Source organism: Macaca mulatta, chromosome 9 (genome assembly GCF_049350105.2).
Source record: "Macaca mulatta isolate MMU2019108-1 chromosome 9, T2T-MMU8v2.0, whole genome shotgun sequence".
NCBI lineage: Eukaryota > Metazoa > Chordata > Mammalia > Primates > Cercopithecidae > Macaca > Macaca mulatta.
Genome location: NC_133414.1, coordinates 104,936,895 through 104,964,757, shown reverse-complemented (window position 1 = coordinate 104,964,757; position 27,863 = coordinate 104,936,895). Strand labels below are relative to the sequence as shown.

At 35.9% G+C, this 27,863-nt stretch overlaps 1 protein-coding gene and 1 long non-coding RNA gene across 21 annotated transcripts in view; one reads left to right on the top strand and one right to left on the bottom strand.

The window, feature by feature from the left end:
• EXOC6 (exocyst complex component 6) overlaps positions 1-27,863 on the bottom strand; it is a 218,721-nt gene that overhangs the window by 47,636 nt on the left and 143,222 nt on the right. For all 19 annotated transcript variants that reach the window (XM_077946788.1, XM_002805764.4, XM_077946801.1 and 16 more), the window contains one exon: positions 16,466-16,607. In XM_077946788.1, the coding sequence (XP_077802914.1) occupies positions 16,466-16,607 (142 nt within the window). The remainder of the gene's footprint in view (positions 1-16,465; positions 16,608-27,863) is intronic.
• LOC144331200 (uncharacterized) overlaps positions 1-27,863 on the top strand; it is a 109,920-nt gene that overhangs the window by 15,099 nt on the left and 66,958 nt on the right. The window lies entirely within an intron of this gene.

The following is a 27,863-nucleotide window of genomic DNA, read 5'->3' as shown; positions in this document are numbered from 1 at the left end:
TTACAGGTGTGAGCCACCGTGCCTGGCCAGTAATTTTTTTATAAAGGATTCATGCCTCAACTAAAAAATATCTCAACAAGAATTTTTAAAATTTCCACAGATACCTTCAATAATTTTTTGTGGCTCAAAATTTTTACTACTACTAACATAGCTTATTTAATTAAATTAAAGACAATTCCAATATTAGTTATTTTAAAAACTTAAAAGACTTGGCTCATAAAAAAGACCCTGTCATTTTACATGCAAGCTTCTCTGGTAAGAATGCCTGTAATCATTTTCCCACTCCATTAATATTCTGATTTTCTTTTCTTCTTCTTCTTTTTTTTTTTTTTTTTTTTTTTTTCAAGAGACATGGTCTCGATCTGTCACCCAGGCTGCAGTGGCATGATTACAACTCACTGCAACCTCGAACTCCTGGGCTCAAGCAATCAGCCTCCCAAGTAGCTGGGACTACAGGCATGCATCTCCACACTCGGCTAATGCAAATTTTTTTTTTTTTTTTTTTTTTTTTGTAGAGATAGGTTATTGCCATGTGGCACAGGCTGGGCTTGAACTCCTGGCCTAAATAAAGCAATACCTTTGTCTTGGCCTCCCAAAGTGCTGGAGAGTCTAATTTTTTAAGAGAACATTATAGACGTTCCATTTGTGAATTTATCTGAGCTAGAATTTTGGAAGCTATTTAAATTTCAGCCTATATAGTTCTTGGGATAACAAAAGCAATTCTTAAATTTTGTGTATTCTGTGTGAAATATAGTTTAGAAAGGCTCAAAATCAACAATTAAAAACAATAAATATATGAAAATTTGCACAGCTTAATTTATCTGGCATCTCTGGGGAATGTTGAGTTCAAAATAAGTTTCTGTTGCTGTCGTATAATTTTTGCTTTAAGCATCAGAATTTTTTTTTAATCTTAAGCATTTTTTACAAAATTCTAAAATGTATCATTAATCCTGTGGGTCATCATTAAGAATACATTTTGTTCTATAAAGTAAAATTCCCAGGGGTTGTTATGGAAGTTAGAGCTTTTTTTTTGTTCTATTAAAAAGCTGTGCTATTTGAGTTCTCATGTCTAGCTTTTCTAATTTTTCTGCCTTCTCCTCCCTGGTAGTTTTAACATGAATTCTTACTCCCTACTCTCTCCCTCATCTCTCTTATTAATTTTATCTTTACTCTTCTTGAGCGGGTAAGCCAGCTAATCAATTACTAGAATTATGTCTAAAGTAAGAGCAAACACAAGCTAAGCAAGGGCCTCTCCTACTAGTAAGGTTAATAGGTGTTATATACACACCTTGGAGCGTATATACCTTTAGAGAATGAGTAACCTTTTGGTTACTCAGAGATGCACCACTTTTCTCCCTTTGTTCTTGGTTCTCTGCTAGGTTATGGTCATTAGATAAGTGACTAAATTCACCATTCTCAGACCCCTTTTTTCTAGAAAACCAAAATTTAGTGACCAAATCTAGCCACATTTTTCAGTATTTAGTACAATTTATTCATATCACTGTCTTTTTATACAATGAAAAGTGGTATACTTTCATATAGTGGTATTGCCATTACCTGCTACTACGCCCTAGGTAGCCGAGCTGCCTTTCTCTAGTATCATTACATCTTAACTGAAAAACGATAAGCAAAATTATAATACCTTTTATATTACATTGTAAAATATATTATTATTTTATGTTAGCCATTTATATTATAATCATAAAAGGTGTTAAAAGTAAAGGTGTTTTCTAACTTCAAAAAAATACTTTTTTTGGCTGGGCATGGTGGCTCATGCCTATAAATCCTAGCATTTTGGGAGGCCAAGGTTGGAGGACGGCTCGAAGCAGGAGTTTAAGACCAGCCTGGGAAACATGGCAAGACCCCATCTCTACAAAAAAAAAAAAAAAAATTAAAATTAGCCAGGCATAGTGGTATGCACCTGTAGTAGTTCCACCTACTGGGGAGGCTGGGGCAGGAGGATCACTTGGGCCCAGGAGGTTGAGGCTGCAGTGAGCCATGATCGTACCACTGCACTCCAGGTTGGGTGACAAAGTGAGATCTTGTCTTTAAAAAAAAAAAAACAAAAAACAAAAAACAAAACTCAAGACCATCCAGCATTTTATTGGCCTTTTTTTTTTTTTTTTTTTTTTTTGCCACAGTCTCAGGCTACTGTCTGTAACCATTTACCATAAATCCCTAGTGGTTCTCAACCAAGGCTGTAAATGTTACCATAGCTTCTACCACCACCATGGATAGATACACACACACTCATAAATAAAGACTTTCTATGATGCAGAGAGACTCATTTTATCAGGCACAAAAATAAGCTCAATTTCATTTAGACATATAGTTATTATCTATTTAATGCTCAGAATTTTTCTACATTAAAAATAATCTTAAAATAATTTTTCTTTTCCCTAGGTTTAAGATACTAGTTTAAGACCCAATGGCTTGGCAGTAAACCAAAGAGCTCAATGTCAAAATTAAAGGTACTATAAATTTATATAGCACTTTATAGTTTACTAAGCACTTTCTCACACACCATCTGCTCTGAGCATCACAATAACTTATGTTAGTAAATAGGGCATGCAGATGATGGATCATAAAATCTTGCAACTGAAAGAGACAACCTCTTTGAAACACGTCCAACAGTCCCCTAAGGACTCAGTTTAAAAGTTGCCGAGACTTTTTAATTTTTTGAGATGGAGTCTTGCTCTGTCACCCAGGCTGGAGTGCAGTGGCGCGATCTTGGCTCGCTACAACCTCCTTCTCCCAGGTTCAAGCGTTTCTCGTGCCTCAGCCTCCCAAGTAGCTGGGATTACAGATGTACACCACCGCGCCTGGCTAATTTTTGTATTTTTAGTAGAGACAGGGTTTCACCATGTTGGCCAGGCTGGTCTCCAACTTCTGACCTCAAGTGATTCACCTCGGCCTTCCAAAGTGCTGTGATTACAGGCGTGAGCCACTGCGCCCAGCTGAGTCCTTCATTTTATAGGGCAGAAAAATTAAAAGGAAAGTGACTTGCCCAGGATTACATAACTAATTCAGATTTCCTGGCATTTACTCCATTAATCCAGAATCTGATTAAGTATTCAGTCTCTCATCTTTTATCACATCTCTCATAAGAATCTAACCAATAGGGAAGTGAAATTCACTAGATTATAACACTCAGGGCTTTTTCTCAAAAATTTTTAGGGGTAGAAGGCAATTTAGTGACCTGATAATCATCTGGCACAGAGGACATTCGTAACGATATGCTATTGATTCAAAGCTTCGTATTTTTCCCTTTATTTCTTTAAAAATCAAATGCAGTCAATCCTTTTGTTTCTACTTCTCAAAATATCTCGAGACTGAATTTGTTTCTACCTTAGTACAAACTAATATCATTTCTTGCTTGGATTACTAAAACACACCCTATCTGACCTCCCTGCTTCTGGTGCAACCTCTCCATCCACTTATCCCAGTAAGATTTACGTAGATGTAACTTGTGCCACTTCACGGTTTAACATCCTTCAGTAGTTTCTCATCATCTTAAAATAAAATAAGGCTAAGGTCCTTTGCAATCTAGCCTTTGTCTATCTGCCAGCCTCATCTCATCATTTCCCTAGGGGCACCTCAGTTTCTATACCACACCAAACTACCTGTACTTCCGTGCATATACCACTCTCTTTCCATGATGCTTTGATCCCTCTGCCTAGAGCATCCTTCCTCTTCTTATTTTCCATCTGGGCAAACTCTTATTTATCCTTCAATCATTGTCTTCCTTGGGAAGACTTCCATTATCCCTGCGGGTTGGGTTATGTTCTTTCTGCGTGTTCTCACTGCAACTTTCTGTGCACAGCTTAACTTCAGCACTCACTTGGCTGCCTTGTAACTGTTTATCTGTCTGGGTCTTCCCACTAAACCATGAACTCCCTGAGAGCAGGGACAGTACTTTCACTTCTACACTCTTATCACCTAGCTCAATGCCTGACTCATAATGAGTTCAATGAAAGTTTCTTAAATCAATGAAGAAAAACAGAACCATAAATAAATAAATGCTAAGGGAATGCCATCCAGTATTGGATATTGATATATTATCTAGCTTGTTGATTAGATTTAGAATGATGCTGTCCAAGAGAACATTCTGCAATAATGAAATATAATGTCCATGCTAAACTTAATTTTTGGTTTTATTTAATTTTTTTTGAGACAGGGTCTCACTCTGTTGCCCAGACTGGAGGGTCATGGTGCCATCACAGCTCACTGCAGCTTCCCTCAACCTCCTGTGCTCAAGCAATCCTCCCGTGTCAGCCTCCTGAGTAGCTGGGACTACAGGTGCCATCATGTCTGGTTTTTTAATTTTTTTGTAGAGACAGGGGGACTATGTTGCCTAGGCCAGTCTCAAACTCCTGGCCTCAAGCAATCCTCTTGTCTTGGCCTCTCAAAGTGCTGAGATTACAGGTATGAGGCACTGCATCCAGCTTAATTTAAATTTCCTAGCCATATGTGTTTATTTAACAGTGCAAATCAAGAACATAACTGTATATACTCAGTGTATTTATATAAAAGTAATTAAGGGTGGGTGAGAATACTCCTAATAGTTTCTTCAACAAAAACTAAATCATAAGCTCTTCCACTAAACAAGAAGTTCCTGGGAAGGAGTTACATACATGATGCCTGTCACCTAGGAAATAGTCAATAAATGTGTGTTGAATGAATAAATAGCAATATAAATCATTTCTGCTAATATTGTCTATGGTCCCAATAATTCATGGGGTCAATTTTAATCTTTTAAATTTTTAAAGAATTGATGACTAATTTTTGAAATCTCTTGAAGTACTATCATCAAATTACTTTTTGGCTCATCCAGATTCTCATTTTGTATATAATTTGTCATATTTTGGGGATTCCTAATTCTCCTCCCTTGGACTATCATTAAAATTTTAAAAACAATAACGCCCACTTCCCTCCTATTATGGTGTCTTTGTTTTTGTCATTTAGCCATGCCTTTAAGGGTATTTTTAAAAAACATTGATCCTGGTTACCCAATAAGATACGTAAAAATCATTTCCAGACTCTATAAAGTTTTCTTTTTTAAGAGATTCCAAATCTTTGTTTTTTTCTCTTAATGCCTCCAATTTGGCTATTTCCTTTTTAATAAACAAAATAACTTCAGGATATTCATTTCCTCTTATTTTCTGTAATGATAATAAATGATTTCAAGTTTTCTTTATTATTATTATTATTTTTTGAGACGGAGTCTCACTCTGTTGACCAGGCTGGAGTGCAATGGCACAATTTCGACTCACTGCAACCCCCACCTCCCAGGTTTAAGCGAGATTCTCCTGCCTCAGCCTCCTGAGTAGCTTTGATTACAGGCATACGCCACCAGGCCCTGCTAATTTTGTATTTTTAGTAGAGAAGGAGTTTTGCCATGTTGCCCAAGTTAGTGTCAAACTCCTTACCTCAGGTGATCTGCCCACCTTGGCCTCTCAAAGTGCTGAATTACATGCATTAGCCACCGCACCCGGCCTGATTCCAAGTTTTCAAATATTCTTAGATTAGAGAAGGAGGTGTCTGATCTTATTGGGAAGGTATATTATAACAATAGAATAAAACTGCTATATCAGCCTAACTTGGAAGAAGACTAGTTTGAATCAATTTAGATGAAAGTGGAAACAAAAAATAATGTATGCAGGGTAAGCTGTGATTATAACAAAAGTATCTTCCAAACTGGCAATCTATGAAGTTGTTTTTCCTGTTTTTTTGGGTTTTTTTTTTTTTTTGAGATGGAGTCTTGCTCTGTTGCCCAGCCTGGAGTGCAGTGGGGTATGATCTCGGCTCACTGCAACCTCCATCTCCTGGGTTCAAGCAATTCTCCTGCCTCAGCCTCCCGAGTAGCTGGGATTACAGGTATGTGCCACCACAACCGGCTAATTTTTTTGTATTTTTAATAGAGACGGGGTTTCGTCATGTTGGCCAGGCTGGTCTTGAACTCCTGACCTCAGGTGACCCACCCACCTTGGCCTCCCAAAGTGCTGGGATTGAGCCATTCCGCCCAGCTAGCAATCTATGAAGTTTTAAGAGAACAAAGAATATCTGTAGGCAAAACATGAATTATTTGTATATATAACAAAAAAAAATTTTAAGTAGGAAAACAGGCCCTTCCTCTCAGGATCTAAGAAAAATGTAAAGGGTTTGGTACGAGGGGGGAAGGAAAATTGCCAAGAGGTCAGGCCATAAATATTTATCCTGACTAGAAAATATAAAACCTACTCTGAAATTAAACTCAGAGGGAATTAAACTCAGAAGTCCTTGAAAAATCTTGTTCTAGGCAGACAGTTATCTTTATCATCAGGCAGAGAATGTAGACTGTTTACAATGTAGATATAGAAAACATCCATACAAGGTAGGTAGAATTGTCAGGGGGTAAAGGGGGTGGGGGAGAAAAAGGCCCATGGATCATAAGAGTGAATACACCAGAAGCTTCACAAAAGATTGAAAGAAAGGGTAAGGAGGTTAGGCTACAGTTTTAAGACCTTGCTTGCAAATGACCACACAGGTGCATATAAAATGGAATAATTCTGTAACTAAATAGATGGCTGAATATGAAGGCCAATATTCATTCTATTTGAAGATACTTCTTGTAATTCCATTTCTATCTACATCTTAAGATTAAAGTAGCTAGTAAGAACTCAAGTTTTGTTTAACAAACTTTGTTATTAGGCAAAGCACCCCGTGTGGACCAGCTGTGTCATTAGAAGGAATGACTAAGAGCACCATCTAGTGGTTTTTCTGGTAGTGAATAACTTATGCCTGGGAATCAGGAGAGTTAGGATTCTTGGCTTTTAGATGTATTTTCTGTTATAAGCGGTTAGCAACAGTGGGATGAAAACCTCAAGGACCAATTGTTACTCTACCTTCATCACCTCATTTTTATATAAAGTAATATCTAGTTTTCTCCATTTCTTGGAATTAAACCTGGGCAGAGTATCCTTCATCAGATAGCTTAGGTATCAAATTCAGGTATCCAAACCAGGAACAAATTCAGGTATCCAAACAGTGTAACAGCATCCAGCTTACTTTTTAAAAAGGCACTGAAATATTCTTCTCTTACCATCCAAATGATTTGGCCTTAATACTTTTATTATGGGGCACAGGCCTTTTTCAGTGGTCATTAGCTATAACTCAAGGAAGCCTGGGGCCATTTGCAAGAGGGGTAAACCCTAGCCTGATGGGGGCTAAGGTCCTGGCACTGTAGATATGAAAAGGAAGAGACCAGGACTCCAAAGACAAACCATAGAAGACAGCTTGGATTCCTTTAAGATTTTGCCTATGGTTGGTTCTACTTCCTAATACTTCTGTATTACCTTAATCATTACTTCTTAATAGAGTGACATGCATTTACTACTCATGGGACAAAAGAAATGGATTAAAAATGTTTGTGTTTATTTCACTGTCTCTGGTGTTCTCTTTTCCAAAAGACATCTTTTTACTTAAGTAGTATAGCATGGATAAAGAAGTCTTTCTGGTGCAAAAGAACCATCCACCCCTCAACTTCTGACTTTCAGCGATTGATACCTAAATCATTTTTAAAATGAAACTTAACTTTCTCTAATAAATATGTTAAAAGAATTTTAAAAATAAGTTTTCATCTTAAGTTTTTTTGTTTAAATCTGGAGAAAAGTAGTTCTTTAAAAATAGAAAACTTATTCTCAATTTTAATGTAGTATGTATGCTTTCTGCATATTGGGGCAGGGAAGGGAGAAGAAAGAGAGACAAGAAGAAAAATCTGGCTAGGTAGTAGGAAGGCTAAAGTGCCTGGTAAGTCTGTGAAGAGAAAAGGTCTGGATACCATGGGAATCAACTGGAATATGAAGAAGAGGAGAGGCAGGTAGTTCAGATGGGGACTAGAAGCTAAAAGATCATTGAGTTTCTTCACAAACCTGTTAATAACATAGACATGCTCACACACTCCTCCATCTTGAAATCCTTTCTATAATAAACCTGCGAAGTAATTGCCACTAAAACTCTATAAACAGCATTCTTTTTTTTTTTTTTTTTTAGTTAAGCTTTCTTGTTTTGTTTTGTTTTGTTTTGTTTTGTTTTTGAGACAGAGTCTCACTCTGTCACTCAGGCTGGAGTACAGTGGCATGATCATGGCTCAATGCAGCCTTGACCTTCCAGGCTCAAGCAATTCTCCCACTTCAGCCTCCTGAGTGGCTGGGACTACATGTGTGCACCATCACATCTGACTAATTTTTAATTTTTTTTGCAGAGATGAAATCTCCCTATTTTGTCCAGGCTGGTCTCGAACCCCTGGGCTCAAGCAATTCTCCAGTCTTGACCTCCCAAAGTGTTGGGATGACAGGCATGAGCCATCGTTCCCAGCAGGTTAAGTTTTTATCCAAAAATGAAGAAAGACCAAGGGTTTCACATTAAGAAACTTACCTACTCCTCAATAACTCACCATTGAAATAGGTGCCAGCACTCTTTAAACTGGAGCTATTCTAATGCCTTTTCTAATACCTACAGATTTCAGATGTTAAACCCTTAGGATCTGATAACCTAACTTAGATATTTGGGTAGAATGAATTAAAAAGTATATTCTAGACCTACTCTGGATTCTTAAAATATAAAACAGAATCTTTCTGATTGCCTGATGCTTTGGAAACAGTCTGTATTTTGTTAGTAATATGAAGAATTTCTGCGATACCTTTGTAAGAACTTGTCTAGAAAACATATTAGTCTTTTCTTCTATATGGTTATATCTATAAGGTACCTATATTGGCACCGAATATATAATAAGTATTTAATAAATATAAAACAAAGTACATACACTGATTCAGAATATCATTCTCATACCTTGGCAAATGCTCCTCCAAATAAGAAGACATTTATCTTGAACTTACACAAAATTTATACTAAGATCAAAGGTTCAATGTAGCTTTCAGAGTGAGCTATTTTTGCAATTTCCAAGTATGTATTCCTGAGTATCTTCCTGACTGTCTCCAAACATGCAGTTATACTAGTATTATGGTTATGGTCAAATTAACCAAAAGTTAACCTCTACATTCACACATAAATCCTACCTAGTATTCTCATACTGTATCCTTTTACAAAGTTTAACAATTTATAGTCACATTCACTAACGAAGTTATTTAATGACTGTTTCCCCACTGGACTTAAACTCCAAGAGGGTAAAGACCTTTTCTGTTTTGCTTACCACTGTATTCCCCCAATGCCATGCACATAATAGATATGAAGAAATAATTAATATATGACTTCAAAGCCCCACAGTCTTCAATGTCTTAACATTTAACTGCCTTTGAATCTTAGAATGAGGATGTTATCTTGAAAAAATTATCAATTCCAAATTCCATGTGTTACGGGAAAAATTTAGGCCTCTTGATGGATGAAGGGTTTGTCCAAGTCACCTTGCTCAAGTTAGAGGCAGAGCCAGGACTGGAAGCAAGGTCTCAACTTCCTGACATGTACTCAGACCATCTTAAGACTGATCTGAAAGCACTTAAAAAAAGAAAAGTTCTATATAAGTTCATATAATTCTATATTCCTGAACTTAGACATTGTATTCACTTTCACCAAGTATAGGTTAAAAAAGTAGAAAAACAGGAAAAGATCCAAAGAAAATTTACAAAAAGGCATGTGAAAATATCCTACAAGGAAACATTTTAAAAAATAACTGCATAGCTCAGAAAAGATAAAGTTAAAAGGTCATTCTTCAGTCATCAAATATGTGAAGAATTTTTATGAAAGAAATAATGATCAGTTTTGTTTAGATCAAGGAGTTAAATGATCTTGAGTTGAAATACAGCAATATCATCTGGGTCTTAACTTTCTGACAACAAAGGTAGAACTCTAGAAGAGACCAGTGTTGGTTACAGAGAGTTCCTGATTTGTTACTTTGTTCATTTATTCAATAAATAAACATCTGTAGACCTTTTATTATGAGCATAGCACTGTGTAAGGTACCTGCAATTTCAAATCTTCTATGTTGAATTTAATTAAACTATCTATCCTGGATGGTTAAATTGTATCAAATCATACCTTTACTCACTCACTCTTTTTATGTATTCCCTCCTCCAGAATGCCTGAAATCCATACTCTTCATTCCCACTGGCCAAGGTTAAGCTCTTTTTATATTTCACATGAAAGAGTTCAATAGTCTTTTAATAGGTCTTCCTGCTTTCAGTCTCTCCCTCATTCCAGTACAAATTTCCAAATGACAAAAGAGTTAACATTCTGTGACACAGATTTAATTGTCTCATGGTCCTAATTAAAAAGCTCCATTTTGTAGTCCATCAACATATGATTGTTTGAAGATTCCCTAAACATTGTCTCATCACAGTGCTTTTGCCTATCTCATTCCCTCTGTTCAGAATGCCCTTCCCTGCTTTTGGTGAAATCTTATCCATCCCTTAAGACCCAGCTCAAATTTTACTTCTGTTATAGTCAATCTTCTCAATCCCATGGCATACAGAATTAACTGCCCCCTCTCTACACAAAATACATATTCTATAAATAATTAATTATGCTCTATTACAGTTATGTATCTGTCTCCTACCCAGCCAGACTATGAAATCTTTGAAGTTTGATTTATCTTTGATTTCCCAGTATATAACAAACATATAATAGGTTCTCGTTAAACATTTGCACAAATGAATCTTCCTATAAAGCAGTTGACTTAACAGGGGAAAAGGTTCTGTTTCATAATTACAGACTGAAATTTTAGCTCAAGCTGATTTACCTCACTGGTATGTGTGTCACTTGTCACAAGGAATACCAAAAAAAAAAAAAAAAAGGGCATCAACACATTGTTTCAAAAAACAAGTGAGCACACAGATGGGTCAATGCTAATTCTTCTTCATCACCAGAAAAAAAAAAAAAAAAAAAAGTACAGGGCTGAATGATGGTACAGAATAATTTGTCAGTAACTGAATTATTTCCACCCTTCCACCTCCCCCACTACATCTAGATGTGCTATTTGTTTCTACCTGCAGATTGACATTCTGAGGCTGAGGAAATACATGTATGATGTTTTTCACAGAGTAACAAGAATGGGAAAACAAACATTTGCATTCTAATTAAATCAAATAAAAAGAAAATCTAGCACAGAATAACAGTCATTGTTGGTGCTTATATTTCAATCTTGTAAGTGAAACTCACTTCCTATTGCTTACATTTTATGATTTAAGCACCTTTTCTGAGTTGCCCAGCATTTCTTTGGTGGCTCATGACTTCCAATCTGAGTACCTGATCCCTGCTACTGGACTTCTTGGACTATGGCTCTCTTGCTAGCATATCACAGACTAGCAGGATTTTATGTTAATCCTGAGAACCAATCACAGGCTATTAAGTAAAGATTTCTGAGAGTCTTCAAAAGAAAGTGATCACTATAAGTCAATATGGATTTATGACAAATCTGAGTAATGTCATTTTCTTCTTTGAAAGGGTAATCAGACTGGTAGGTAAGGAAAATTAAATGGCCATTATTAGCTCTTTACGCTAGCAAGGCTTCTGACAGAAGCTGCTCATAACATGGAGCAAGATGCCAAACTGCGAGTTGGATTCAATCGGGGGATTAGCTACTGGCTGAGAAATCTTAAGATACCCATAAGGTTCTGAATAATTGACCTAAATAGATACAAAGGAGAGGTCCATGTAATACAGTGGTTCTCAAACTTTATCATGCAATAGAATCAACTGGAGGGTCTATTCAAGCAAACTGCTGGGCCCCATCCCCAGAGTTCCCAATTCAGCAGGTGAGGCCCAAGAATTTGCATTTCTAACAAGTTCCCACGTGACACTATTGCTGCTCATTTGGGGACCACATTTTGATGATGCACTGTATCTCAGGATATTGACGTTCTGTATCTAAGGATACGAATAACAGGTTTTGTTCAATATTTTGCTAATGACTTTGTTAAATATGTAGAAAGAATGATTACAAATCCACAGATACTAACTTTTGATATAAAAAGATCTCAATAGGCTAGTTACGGAACACATCTCAACATTTATTAGGGATAACCTTAAAATCCTAAAATAAAAACCAACCATACATATATAGGATAAGAAAAACAGAGCTTAGCAATCACCAAAAAAGAGGGGAGAATACAGAGAGATTATAGAATCCTGTAGCTTCAATGATTTGGAAGTATACTCTAGCTACTGAAAAAGGTTTAACAGTTTTGGCTTTATTAATCAATTATAGAATATGAAACAATGTATTTGATAGCAAAGCTACATAATTATACTTGTTCTGTACACCTATCTCTATATTTAATCTGGGTATCAGATATGAAAGAGAAGATAGTTAAACCACTTTGTTCAGAGAAGATTTTTGGATCTAAAACTATATCACGTAAGAAGAATAAGGAATTATTGATGTCTGGCCTTCAGAAGATTCAGAGAGCTATAAGAGCAGTTTTCATGTAACTGGCTTGTGGATAAGGATTTTTTTTTTCCTGTGTGACCCTAAGCCAAACTTCAGATATAGTTGTCAGGCTGCTTGCTATACACAGGTGCCCAACTAAGGAGAAAAATGGGAAGGGGAGAGTAAAATCAAGCTAATGTTTTATTTAATAAGCTATGTGCCTTGGTAGCGGCCAAGTCCAGATGGGAATAAGTAAACTTTCTCTAATTCAGATAAAGGGGGCAACTCTAGAGGGCTTTTTCCTTTTTACTGAGAACACCTTTTCTAATTTGCACAAAAACACAATATAGACTGGTAGTGACTCTAACCCTAAGGTAGAACTAGGTCTATTAAGAGAAATTTAGAGAGAAAGTGGTTTCAGTTCAGTGTGAGAGATTATGATAGAGTGATGTATTGTATAGAATTAATCTCCCAAATTGGATGTTCAAGGAATGGCTGGACAATTACTTCGCAGGTTTATTATAGAAAGGATTTCAAGATGGAGGAGTGTGTGAGCATGTCTATGTTATTAACAGGTTTGTGAAGAAACTCAATGATCTTTTAGCTTCTAGTCCCCATCTGAACTACCTGCCTCTCCTCTTCTTCATATTCCAGTTGATTCCCATGGTATCCAGACCTTTTCTCTTCACAGACTTACCAGGCACTTTAGCCTTCCTACTACCTAGCCAGATTTTTCTTCTTGTCTCTCTTTCTTCTCCCTTCCCTGCCCCAATATGCAGAAAGCATACATACTACATTAAAATTGAGAATAAGTTTTCTATTTTTAAAGAACTACTTTTCTCCAGATTTAAACAAAAAAACTTAAGATGAAAACTTATTTTTAAAATTCTTTTAACATATTTATTAGAGAAAGTTAAGTTTCATTTTAAAAATGATTTAGGTATCAATCGCTGAAAGTCAGAAGTTGAGGGGTGGATGGTTCTTTTGCACCAGAAAGACTTCTTTATCCATGCTATACTACTTAAGTAAAAAGATGTCTTTTGGAAAAGAGAACACCAGAGACAGTGAAATAAACACAAACATTTTTAATCCATTTCTTTTGTCCCATGAGTAGTAAATGCATGTCACTCTATTAAGAAGTAATGATTAAGGTAATACAGAAGTATTAGGAAGTAGAACCAACCATAGGCAAAATCTTAAAGGAATCCAAGCTGTCTTCTATGGTTTGTCTTTGGAGTCCTGGTCTCTTCCTTTTCATATCTACAGTGCCAGGACCTTAGCCCCCATCAGGCTAGGGTTTACCCCTCTTGCAAATGGCCCCAGGCTTCCTTGAGTTATAGCTCATACTCAGGACCTTTCTTGGTCTTTTCCAAGAGACTAGCTCTTAAAGAAAACATCAGAGTTTTAAAAGGAGCCTCTAGTAACTCTGCCCAAAGGAGTACCTGAAAGTGGAAACTATCCTATGGCAGGATACCGAGGCAAAGATTCCAGGGTGTTTGGACATTTCTCTAAATATCAATAGGCTAGCCCTTCATAGAGAGGTAAGAGCATAGAGGGAAGATTTAGACAACTGAACTTGTCTAATCAAACAGTAATTTCCATCTTTGAGCAATAAATTTAATTTAGAAGACACATCAAATGCCAACAAAGGTAGTTCAATTGTCTAGTTATTTTGAAGCCATACTAAAGATGTAATAGAGTAATCCCATCTTACCCATGGGGGATATGTTCCAAGACCCCCAATGGATGCCTGAAACTGCAGATAGTAATGAACCCTATATTAATTATGTTTTTTTCACATACATATATATATACCTATGATAAAGCTTAATTTAAAAATTAGGCACAGGGCCGGGCACAGTGGCTCATGCCTGTAATCCCAGCACTTTGGGAGGCCGAGGCAGGTGGATCATCTGAGGTCAGGAGTTTGAGACCAGCCTGGCCAACATGTTAAAAACCTGTCTCTACTAAAAATACAAAAAATTAGCTGGGTCTGGTGGTGGGCGCCTGTAGTCTCAGCTACTCAGGAGGCTGAGGCGGGAGAATTGCTGGAACCCAGGAGACAGAGTTGTAGTGAGTCGAGATTGTGCCACTGCACCCCAGCCTGGGAGACACAGCGAGACTCTGTCTCAAAAAAAAAAAAAAATTAGGAAGAATAAGAGATTAACAACAAAAATAATAAAATAGAGGACATATGATAATATACTGTAATGAAAGTTATGTGAATGTGGTGTCTTTCTCTCTCACACACAAAATGTCTTAATGTACTATACAGGAGGTAACAAAAACTGCAGAAAGCAAAACTGTGGATAAGAGGGACTACTGTAACACAAAAATGTCTTGAGCAATGCTTATATAAGATATTTATACAGACAATGTCATACTGAAATGATCTCATAAGACAACTTTTAAAGAAACTTAAGAAACCAGTTTCAAAGTATTTGTGGAATGGGAATAAAAATTACTTTCAGCTTAAAAACTTATAAAAATGGCCAGGCACAGTAGCTCATGCCTGTAATTCCAGCATTTTGGGATGCCAAGTCAGGAGGATGACTTGAGCCCAGGAGTTTGAGACCAGTCTGGGCAACACAGCAATACCTCATCTCATCTGTAATTTAAAAAAAAAAAAAAAAGTGTTTCTTTGGGATATTGTTGTAAATAAAAAACAGGCCAGGGGTGGTAGCTCAGACCTGTAATCCTAACACTTTGGGAGGCTAAGGTGGGCAGATCACTTGAGGCCAGGAGTTTGAGACCAGCCCGGCCAACGTGGTAAAAGCCCGTCTCTACTAAAAATATAAAAATTAGCTGGGTATGTTGGCATGCACCTGTAGTCCCAGCTACTTGGGAGGCTGAGGCACAAGAATCGCTTGAACCCAGAAGGCAGAGATTGCAGTAAGCTGAGACTGTGCCACTGCACTTCAGCCTGGGTGACAGAGTGAGACTCTATCTCAAAAACCTAAAACATAAATAAATAAATAAATAAATAAATAAATAAATAAATAAATATTTGTCAAACGATAGCTTTACTTTGAGAAAGAAATATAATAAAAGTTTTCTAATTAGAGAAAATAAAAAATGCTTTCTAGGAAAAGAAAATTAATCTATCTCTTCCCTAGGAAAAAAAAATTTTCTTTTGCTTTCTAATGTTTCTTTTTTTTAAAAAAAAATAAATGGGTAGGTTTTTAGAAACTTTGGAGAGAGAGAGAGAGAGAGAGAGTGTGTGTGTGTGTGTGTGTGTGTGGTGTACAACAGACAACTGATCTTGTCCAAAGAGCCTAATAATTTTCTATAATATTAATGATGTTTTTCCTAGCACAATGCCTTATAGACAGTGGGCACACAAATATTTGTTATCTGTTGAAAAAAATGAGTCATTTCTGCTTCAGTTGCAAACTGCTGACATTTAATTTTTTAATGTCTTTCACAAAGAATACATTATTGAAAATTTTTCCTCAAATATTTTACAATCCTTCTTGTGCCCCACTGATTTTCAATTTATCAACTGTGGTGCCTGATAGAACTGTCAACCAGGGATTTTCACTGTTTAATCGGTGTACTACTTATTTGAAAGCACTGCTTGAAAATTGCTCACATATACTCATATCTTGTACTTAAAGAATTATAATTTGAGGGTTGATAAAACCCATATCCAAAAGCACATATAACCAGGCTAATAACCAAATAGCATACTTCACTTGCAATGCAAGGTCCTGGGGTTATTCTTCTAGCAAGTATCTAAAAAGTTACTTACAGGGCAAGTAAGAATGACAGAATCATTTCATTCACTTATGACAAACATTAGGAGAGTCCTAGAAAAAGGCAAGAATGACCAGACAAGGAATAATAAGGAAAATGAGTCATGTTTTTAAATATCCCAATCTGGAATGCCACTTCAGTGCCTCTCTCTAGAGGCCCTAAATGTGAAGCTGAGATATTTTTATCTTCCTGTTTCAGGAAGTTAGCCCTACTCCTAAGGCTGCTAAAAGTTTAGCTGAACCAGGCCTTTTCCCTCCTTTCTGAACTATCCTGCTGAATACATTTTTTTCATATAATTTGAGTATGGATTCCCAGTAATACATAAGAATAAACCAATATAGTACTTACATTCACACTGTATGACATCTAAGTTAAACTGCTGAACAGCTCCCATGCTTATTTGTTTTAACTCACTGTCCAGTAACATCTGCATTAAGGATGTTGACAGATGCTGGCAGGCTGACATGCAAGCTGTCTGAGCAACTTTCCCCTGTTTAAAACAATCAAACCAAAAATCAAACAAATAAATAAACACAGAAATACATCATAAAGGATCAGAAAAATCACACACTTGGCATTCTTTTTGTTGGCTATGCTTGGTACAATGGTGATTACTTTCCTTCCTGTTTCTGTATTCTGAGTGGTTATGCCTTTATATTATAGAAATTAACATGAATATTTTTAGTTTACTTGGCTTTCTCAGGATATAAATATCATTAAAGCTCTAATTGCGCAAAGGAAAATTAAAACACCAGTTAAAAACTGTTATTTCAGATCTCTTCAAATACTGAAAGCACTTTAGAAATGCATATTAAAATGACATTTATGACATAAAATAAGTCATACTGACAGAACATTTTATCCACATAATGCTCCTTAATCTCTCCTTTACATAATTAACCAAGTCAGAATAAAGGAAGTTAACAGTATAACTTACTATTATTGCTATTTAAATTACAGCTAAAATTCAAAATACCCTTTGAATCGTAAGTGCTTACTTCTAATCAGAACATTAGTCTATAGCATAGCTTCAATCACTGGCAGAAAAAAAAAGGTTTGTCTACCAATATGGCTTCAAGATTTTCTACAGATGTGCATTTAGCTTTAGAAATTAAGTTTTTAAATCATCTGGTAGGTTGGAAGTATGCGGTTGAATATTTGTGGTTTTCTTTCAGTATAATACACATCATTAAAAAACATTTCCTACTATAATAATCTCCTGAAACTCTACGTGAACTTTCACTGATAGCCTAAATTGTTTTCTTAAAAATAGCCTTTTTAAATGTTTAGCCTCTGCATTATACAGCTGACTCACAAAACTACACCACTTTTAGTATAAATTTTTTTTTTTTTTTTTTTTTTTTTTAGACAGAGTCTCGTACTGTCACCCAGGCTGGCGCAATCTCGGCTCACTGCAAGCTCTGTCCCCTGGGTTCACGCCACTCTCCTGCCTCAGCCTCCCTAGTAGCTGAGACTACAGGTGCCTGCCACCACGCCCAGCTAATTTTTTGTATTTTTAGTAGAGACGGGGTTTCACTGTGTTAGCCAGGATGGTCTCGATCTCCTGACCTTGTGATCTGCCCACCTTGGCCTCCCAAAGATAAATTATTTTTTTAAACAGGTTTTGCATTTCAACTAGAAGTTTAAAATATTATAAAAACTCTTTTAGGTAAAGTTCTCCCGTATAATACTGCTCCTAGGATGGCTACCTTCAACTGACAATTATGTTATTTGGTGATGGACTGACTACTATGATAGGATTCAAAGATCTATGAATATCATTAGAAATAATTACTTTTGGAAGACATGCCATGTTTTGCCTCATTTGCATTAACAAATATTTATATTTTTCCTACTTATCTCAAAGGCCAGAAAGCTACAAAATCATGACCAAAATCTCCCTAATAGAAATGTTACAATATATTAGTACAAAAACATCTTACATAGGATTGACTTGTGAGAAAGGTAATAAACAACATAAATACTTGTTCAAGATGCTTATTACAACATTTGTTGAATCACACATTAAAAGTCAGACAAGAAACAACTTTTTGAATGAGTTTTTTGCATTTAGACACTATGCACAGTGAAAAACTACATATCTGAAACGGAATGTCAATTTCTCAATCAAAAACTTAAGAGATAAAAGCTGATGCAAACAATATATTTGACAGATACTGATGAACTGCCAAAAAGGAATGTAACAAACAATGCAAAACCCAGCATGATTCAAGATCCCCCAAACTCAAGAGGAATTAGTCTGGGAGACATGCAGCTCCATTCCCCAAGCAGAATAATATCAATATGAATGAGAAGTGGGGAAGCAGAGAAAGGAGAAATCAATGGCCTGTCATTTAATTACAATGTAATAGGCTTCAGAATACTTAATGGAAATGTCACTTTGACCCAATGGAACAGCTAGTGCATTTTAGTTTAATGTGCTTCTCCATCAAATAAGCTCCATGTCATATGCATGCTGCCACTATCATATACTAACTGTAAAAGTTGATTAATAAATTGCCAGAAAATTACTATTAAATTCATTTCATAAGCAAACACACTGTACAATATAAGTGGTATTGTTTTATGTAAACCTTTAAAATTTAACATGGGTTCAGATGCTACAAACGACTACATAGCAATAGCACTAGAGCTGAAAATGATGGTAAGAGTAGACACAGGCTATTCCACAAACCTGGTGGAAATAAGTAATAAAAACACACACACACACACACACATACATACACACACACGAATTTAAATAAATATTTAATAAAATATTCATTTAAATATCATGTGTAATACTAAAATCCTAACATTGAATTTCTTTTGATGAGGCATATTAAATACAGGCTTATTGTTCTCAAAGATAGAAGATTAAAATATTTATATTTTATAAATCTTCAGATGAAATAAATAGCTCAAAATTTAAGTTCATAATATCAAAGGTTCAGATTCTTTAAAATTTTAAAAAGTTATATTCCATAAGATTATACAGTATTTTTTAAATATCTACTTTGTAACTATAAAATGCATACAACTATTCTTAAACTTCATCTACTACATATTTTTAGATAGAAATGTTAACACTCCAAAAATTTACACACCCAAAAATATATTTGATAATTTATTTTTAATGTCTATAGCCATTGGCACACTCTGGTATAATCTTCTGAACACTATTATTATATTATTATTGTTGTTGTTGTTGATGCCTTTAATAATATATCATTTTCTAGAATAAAAATAGTCTGAGTACTTTTACAATGATCTTTTTAAAACTAGCCCTTTTCATTAGAGATGCTCTAGTTTTTAATATTGTAACAAAAAAAGCCAAAATAATTAAGTGAAGTGACTAAGAAAACACGGCACATTTAATAAATTTCAAGCACCTCAAAATTTCTCCTGCCCTCATCTGAAAAATTAATTGCAACTATTACCAACATTTTCCCTCTCTTTACAAAGTTCAATAAATAAGTAAAAACACCTGCTAAGCTTTTAAAGGTAACTACTTTTTTACCCTGCTGTAACATTTGGCTGAAAACAACTTGCAAAGAGAGAAAAACCCTTAGACAAACTTCTTGTATTTCAAAGGAACTTGTAAAAGAGAATCTGCTGACATATTAGATCCTTTTTGCATTACCGAAAAGCTTTTCTTTTAAGAACAATTGTGGTAAAGAGACATTTGGCTCCTAGGAAATTCCCAAAGGGTCAACCATATGCATCCTTCCATGGCACCTTCACAGTGCTGCTTTCTAGATTCATGTCTCAAAAACAGCTTTCATCATTTACTTGTGTGTCAGTCAATATGATTTATGGACTGCATTCAACAAAGTCAAAGCATATAGAATGAGAAATATGACTACAATCTGCTAATTTGTTTTGTATTGAGCCACTTAAGAGTCAAAGACCTGATGTCAGACTGAGACCAGTAACACAATTAACCAGCCGGTGACAGATTCATCCATCCTCCCTGCCAGGCTGTGCCAATCAAAGACAGCATGAGGCGACATTTGGTGAAATCAGTAAGAAAACTCATTCTCTAAGTAACCTATGTGAGACCTTGATTGACATTTTTTGAATTTAGTTTGTGGAACACAGCCACTCTTTACCCAATAGTCCTTCACTGCAAGCTGTGAAATAAGGCTTTTAATGCCAATCACAGGAACAATAAACCACAAACCACCAACCCTCAGCTTAAAAGGAATTAAGAAAACACATCTGTTTGTATGTCAAGACAAATTTTCAAAATAATTTACTATCATAGATTAGGCTAAAGATACTCTGTTTCCTGTGAAATAGCATAAAATAACAAGGTAAAAACACAACATAGTTTATTATATTATGGCTCAAAACTGGTTTGTTTTCAAAGTAATGTTTTCATAGATCTACTCTAAAATAATTGTAAGAGAAATGTAGAATACTTAAAAACTAATTTGGGCCATTTAAATTTTCATTTGAAGTTTTCATTTGTGTCTCACCATATTCTTATTTCAAAGATCTATTTAAAAAGGTTTGATTTCAACAGTGATTTTTTGAAAGCACTTTCCAATGCCGCTTTCATTCTCTCAAGTACATTTAATGTTAAAATGTGCTCTTGAAATCACATTCTTTCTGTATTGGTCTACTCTTCCTTAATGAACCCAGAAGAGTCCATTTTTCTTTATTTATATTCCCTCAAAAGGTTAACTTTGTACAATAAACTACTTTTTTACTTAAGGAAAAAATACACAGACTCAAATATATTGTACATTATATTATTCCTTACATTGATAAAAAGTTTTATTTAAAAAGTCTAACTCTTGTCAAAGAAAAAAGGAAAATCAAAATAAAATCATGGTCAATTTGGATATTATACCTAACACTGATAAGTGACTTCATTAATTCTGATTCTGTATGGCTTTTTAAAGTTATCTAAATTCACGCAGTAAAATATTGTCATTTTATACAAACTCACTATCATCATTTACTACATAAATTTCACTTATGAGACTATGAAATAGTCTTTTTCAGAAGCAAAACAAGGGAAGTAGTTTAAAGAATTAAATTTTTATTTAATTCATTAATGAAGTAATTAATAAATTAATTAATGAATTTAATTTCATTTCAGCATGTGTATTTTAAAAGGCTATAAATTGTAACTCTCTCTTTAGGAGAGAGCCTTTTAAAAAAAAATACTGAAAGAATGAGGTATTTCATCAGATGGAAATACTAAAATTAAAAATTAAAAAGTTAATTGAAATATTAAAAAAGATGTATAGTTGAAAAACAGGTATTTTAATTCAAGAAATCTGTTATTCTTCCATTTTATGTAAGAATCACTAATCTAGAGTTTTACTATATGAAACATCTTGTTCAAATGTAAATACTGTTATGAAATCAGGAAAAAGATACCTAAAACATAGAATATGAAACTTTCCCCAAGATTATTTCACAAATGCATAAGAATTTCTCTACCTAGTAAGATGTTTTAATTCATTTTCTGGATGAACACTGTACATAACACTGAAATGTCTGATTCTCAGTAATACAGAATAGACATGTTATAAAGGTTTAAATATCAAGATGAATTCCCTTAGCGAGTTTAAATAACATTAATACTACCTTGAAGACAATTTTTTTTTTTTTTTTTGAGACAGAGTCTCGCTCTTTCACCTAGGCTGGAGTGCAATGGCACAATCTCGGCTCACCACAACCTCCATCGCCCAGGTTTATGCAATTCTCCTGCCTCAGCCTCCCGAGTATCTGGGATTACAGGCATCTGCCATCATGCCCAGCTAATTTTTGTGTTTTTGTAGAGACAGGGTTTCACCATGTTGGCCAGGCTGGTCTTGAACTCCTGACCTCAGGTGATCTGCTCACCTGAAGACGAATTTTTGAAATTATGCTCTAAAATTCATAGATCTATCAAAATATACTCATTTTAACAGCCACAACATTCCCCCAAATACCTCTTTACACTCTATATTCCTCTTATACTCTATTTCTGTCTGTCTCTAACTACTTCCAGCCCTGAAAGAATGAATTGGGACATCAGTTAACCACAATCCCACAGTCAACTATAAATTCCCATTCTCCCCTCTCAGGTTGTTCTCCTTCCAACAATTACCAATCACAAGGGTATGAGACAGTAACAGAAATGTCTACTCTTAAGACACACACACACAAACACACACACACACACACACACACACATATACAGACAGAGAGAGAGAGAAATAGAACATGATCATCTTAAAGTTGAAAAATTTTTTCCTGAACTGGGACAACCTCAGGACTGCATAATACATGGCATATTTTTATTTCCCTCAAAACTTCCCCTATCGCAATCATAGGGCTCATCAAACTTTGGCAGTCTTTTATTTAAAAAAAAAAAACAAAACAATCTTTTGAGCATGGCCTTAGAAGGCATGTAGTATCCAAATTTTTAGCTTTCTACAAGTATCACTGCTTCTGCCATGGCAGTCCCATGATATTGCCAAACTCACTCTAACTTTTTTTTTTTTTTTTTTTGAGATGGAGTCTCTGTCACCCAGGCTGGAGAGCAGTGGCACCATCTCGGCTCACTGCAAGCTCCGCCTCCCAGGTTCAAGCGATTCTTCTGCCTCAGCCTCCCGAGTAGCTGTGACTACAGGCGCAAGGCACCATGCCCGGCTAATGTTTGTATTTTTGGTAGGGATGAGGTGTCACCATATTGGCCAGGCTGGTCTCAAACTCCTGACCTCATAATCCGCCCACCTTAGCCTCCCAAAGTGTTGGGATTACAGGCGTGAGCCACCACGCCTGGCCAGACTCTGCCTTGGGGGGAAAAAAAAAGTTTCCAGAATCATTAACGGGTTAGACAACAGAAGTGGTTTACATATAATCATTAATTAGTAAACTGGACAAATGTCACTCACGCAAACTGGCTCCCCTTTCATACACGTAGGTGGAAGACTATTATAAACAGCCATATATAAAAAGATAGCACAAAGTAGGCCTTTGTCACTCATGAATTTGTATTTAGGTTTCAATTCTTGATATTGACTCTCAGAGTCCAGTACAAGTAGAACTTCATTTGCTGAGGCACACATTTGAATAACATGTTCTGTGAAACGGGTTATGATGGGGGAAAAATGACTCAGAGACTGACTGCAGTCAAAGTCTCAGCCTCCCTGGGGTTGGGGGAGGGAGAGCATTGGGATAAACAGATAATGCATGCTGGGCTTAATACCTAGGTGATGGGTTGACAGGGGCAGTAAACCACCATGGCACATGTTTATTTATATAACAAACCTGCACATCCTGCACATGTATCCTGGAACTTAAAATTTTTTTAAAAACTCATAAAAACAAAGTCTCAACCTTCCTCCCACAATGTGGCTTTGCTTTCTTCTGTTAGTTAATGTGAATGAAGTAACTCTCATTAAGATCTACAGCTTCAATTGCATTTTATAGCATTTTCTGAAAGTAATTATACGGCATAGCAGTATTTTCAAATTTGGGGATTCTCAAAGTTTTGATGTTTACTCATCCTGAATGATAAGGGTTTACTGAATTTTCACTAGCCCAAGCCTTAGATCGTGGAAATGGGGTTGCAGTAAATACTAACAGTCATTTCTAGTTGATGGAATACCTGGGATGGGATTTTTAAAAAGTAAAGGGAATATATCAAGAGAAGGGAAGATACATATTCAAACAAAACAAAACCCATAAAAAGTGGGAAGGGGCAATCAAGATAAACTACTTATTGTTTTTTTTTTTTTTTCTAGAAACAACCTTGCACATGGCATTTAACAATACTCTGAGAGTGAATAATGTATCCTACAGACATTTACATTAGCCCTTTCCCAATTGCTCCCCTCTTGCTTCCAAAGAATTGAAAGAGGTTTTTAATCTCAACACTACCAGCTACCACACTGACTTACATAAGAGACAGAAAGATATAAAACAACATGACAGCTTTCCTACAGCACCTAAAGTCTCCTGAGTGAAAGAAGAGGAAATGATTAAAAGTTTGTTGCCCACCTTCTGAACTACTTCCCTATATGTAATATTAGTCTGAATATGCTCCTTTGGTGGGACCTTAACTCTGCAAAGTCTAATCTCTCTACTTTTTGCATTATAGTATCTTGCATATGTATTTATAAGTATATGTCAGCATCTTGGCCTGTTGGTTTTCTGTTATTTCTACCTGACTTGCAAATACCTTGTAAATATGAATGCACCAACACTGTTATACTTCTCTCATTAGCTCCACCCTGACCTTTCTCTATTACTGTTCCCTCCATAGAGGGAAGAAAAAAAGAAAAATAGAGGCTCCTTGGCATCACCAGTTCTTGGCCTGCACCAGAAACTTCTAACTCCAACATCATGCTCTACCGTCTCCTTGCTCCTCAGAGATCTGGCCTTCTTTTTGCTGTCTTTTTCTGCTCACAATAAAAGGTAATTTCAACTCAATCTTTCCCCACACCTTTTAGTCCCTTTTCTTCTTCCCCCATTCCAACTTCTGCCCACTTAACCCAGGGGTGGAAAGCATCTTCTATTTTTTTCTATCATGGAAAACAGATTAAAGGGGGAAGGTATCAGTTGGCTTCCTACAACTCTGTCACTTCTATCTACAAAAAGTCAAGTTTCTTTCTCTTTTTTTTTTTTTTTTCTTAGACAGGGGTCTTACCCTATCACTTAGGCTAGAGTGCAGTGGCACAAACGTGGCTCACTGCAGCCTCAACCTCCTGGGTTCCAGCAATCCTCTCATGTCAGTCTCCCCAGTATCTGAGACCACAGGCATGCACCACCACATCTGGCTAATATTTCTATTTTTTTGTATAGACAGGGTCTCACCATGTTGCCCAGGCTGGTCTCAAACTCCTGGGCTCAAGCAATCCTCCCACCTTGGCCTCCCAAAGTGCTGGGATTACAGGCATGAGCCACCATGCTGGTCCTCAAGTAACTTTATAAACATGAATTCTCTATTGTTATCTTGTAGTAAAACCACCACACGCTACACTTTCATTTGTTTTTTGTACTGAATCTTCCTGTTCAAGATGGTACTTTGCTCATAAAGCCTGGACCAATGATTTAGTCTATTTCATCTATAGTTCTGTTAAAGAGTGAAGTTATAAGAGACATATACATGTGTGTATATATATGCATATGTACATAGGTACACTAATACAGTATATATACATATATTTAGTCTATAGACAAAGAAGAGTCCATTTTAATTATTTCCATTTATACTCATCTTAGCTGTTACTTACAGGTGAGGTCTAGCAGTTTTTTCCTAATCCACCAGCTTCCTACTAAAACTTTCATGTTGTTTCCTTTTAAAAGCCCTTTCATTACTACTACTTCCAACTAAGTCCTGACCAAGAGCAATTTGAAATATTGTTTTCTGCAATGTTTGACATCAGGAAAATATTTAAGTATGCTATGCTATATAGAAACTTAAGACTTACAATTTATGAAATTAAATTTCTCACCAAGATTAGTCAGCATTTGGCTAACAGACAACTTAGTAAATGTCTAAAAGGATTAAAGTTACAAAATATAAATATGTTCATTTTCAACTCAGAGGCAAGAATTCAAAAAATTAACATCTAGTAGTGAAAATCAATTGTTTTATAACATTAAGAAAAAGCTTAATAAGAATAAAAATTCTATTTCATTTTTTTATTTTTTGTTTTTATTTTTGAGATGGATTCTCGCTCTGTCACCCAGGCTGGAGTGCAGTGGCGCGATCTCGGCTCTGAAAAGCCGGCTCTGAAAAGCTCGCAGTGGCCGAGATCGCGCCACTGCGAGCTCCGCCTCCCAGGTTCACACCACTCTCCTGCCTCAGCCTCCCAAGTAGCTGGGACTACAGGTGCCTGCCACCACGCCTGGTTAATTTTTTGTATTTTTAGTAGAGACAGGGTTTCACCATGTTACCCAGGATGGTCTCGATCTCCTGACCTCGTGATCCGCCCACTTTGACCTCACAAAGTGCTGAGATTACAGGCACGAGCCACCATGCCTGGCCTAAAAATTGTATTTCAAAGAGTGGACCTTGACTATTTACAACTTTTTCAAACATTTTCTCTCAAAGTTTTTTTTTTAACTCTCTCCAATACAGAGATATATTAGATTGTCAATATTTTGTTCATGATGATTTTTGTATACTTGGAATTAACTCGTAACAATGGATATAATATAAAAATGAATATCAAAATATGTCATAGAAATACCACTTTCATTTCCACAGGAATAACTACAACATAAAGAACTTTTTGAAAATACTGGATGTTCAAGTGCCAAACTTTCAAAATCTCTAATGCAAATTTATCTAAAACTGATCCCAAAATCTGCCCCTGCCTCCTTAAATTGACAGTAACAATTTGAGTTTTTGTATGGCATGGTCAGTTTTACTTCCGAATATCACTTCTGTATTTTGAATTACATGGTTCATCAGCAGGAAATCTGTTAGCAAGCTTAATAAGTACTCAATGATTATTATATTGAGTAAAAAGGGCAAATGAAAGCCTAAAGGCCTGTGTCTTCAATAGGACAAAGTATTTCTCCCTAACATTGGGAATTTGCAACAGTTATTCTGGTGCTAAAGGGTCTTTTGTTTTAATCACTACTAAATTTACAGTTGAGTCTAGAGAGTTGTGGTTTTAGTTACTGTATTTTTCCTTCATGGAGGTGTACAAGAAATGAGTAAAGGATACATACGAATATTTCTAATCAGTACTGATATCATCTTTACTAAATAACTATTATATAGATACTTTCCAAGTTTCTGCCTGAGAATAATAGATTGCACCTTCACTTCAAAACTAGAAAGTATTCTCTATTTGACAAATTTCAATATGGAAACTGATTTTCAGGCAGTATAACTTTTATACTCTTTATACAGACAAGAAAATGACCTTCATGCTGTCCATTTCTTCACTATTTCTTTCAAGTTTACTTAAAAAGCACTTATCAAGCAACTACTTTGTGTAAGACACTGTGTTAAGTGCTACTGAATATATAAAGATGAATAGATGTAGTTCCTGACATAAGAGGTGTAAGTTCTATAATAAGGAAAAGAAGGCAAGTCTACAAACAGCAGTAGTATAACATATAAACAGGACCATAAAAGCAAGACAAAGTATCCACATGTAGTCAAGTGAAATCAGCAAAGGCTTTGTGAAAGAGGTGGCATTAGAATGTCTTTGGGAAGAGATCCAGGATTTTTACAGTTATAAATAAAGCTAAGGCAGAAAATCGAAGACAGATCCAAGACACAATGAATATGCCAGTTTGGATGCACATGTTTAGTAATGGTCAGAAATGTGTGTGTGTGTGTGTGTGTGTGTGTGTGTGTGTGTGTGTGTGTATTTTTTGTAGAGATGGGGTTTCGTCATGTCAGCCAGTGATCTTGAACTCCTGGCCACAAGTGATCCACCCACCTCAGCCTCCCAATGTGTTGGGATTACAGGCATGAGCCACCATGTTCAGCCTCAGAAATACATGTGGAAAGAGGCTGAGATCATTTTCTTTTTGCTAGCCTGTGGAATTTCTACTTAATTCAATAGATAATCAAGAATCCCTAATATTTCTGAATAGGGAAATAAAATTAGACTGTGCTTCAGAAAGAATAATCTAGCACTGGTATATAGGATGGACTGAAGTAAGGAGACTCTGTTGGTAGAGACCAATTAGAAGACAATTACAATAATCAAAACTTGAACTTCAGTAACAGGAATAAGAACAGAAAGAAGAAGATATAGGTTTGGAACAT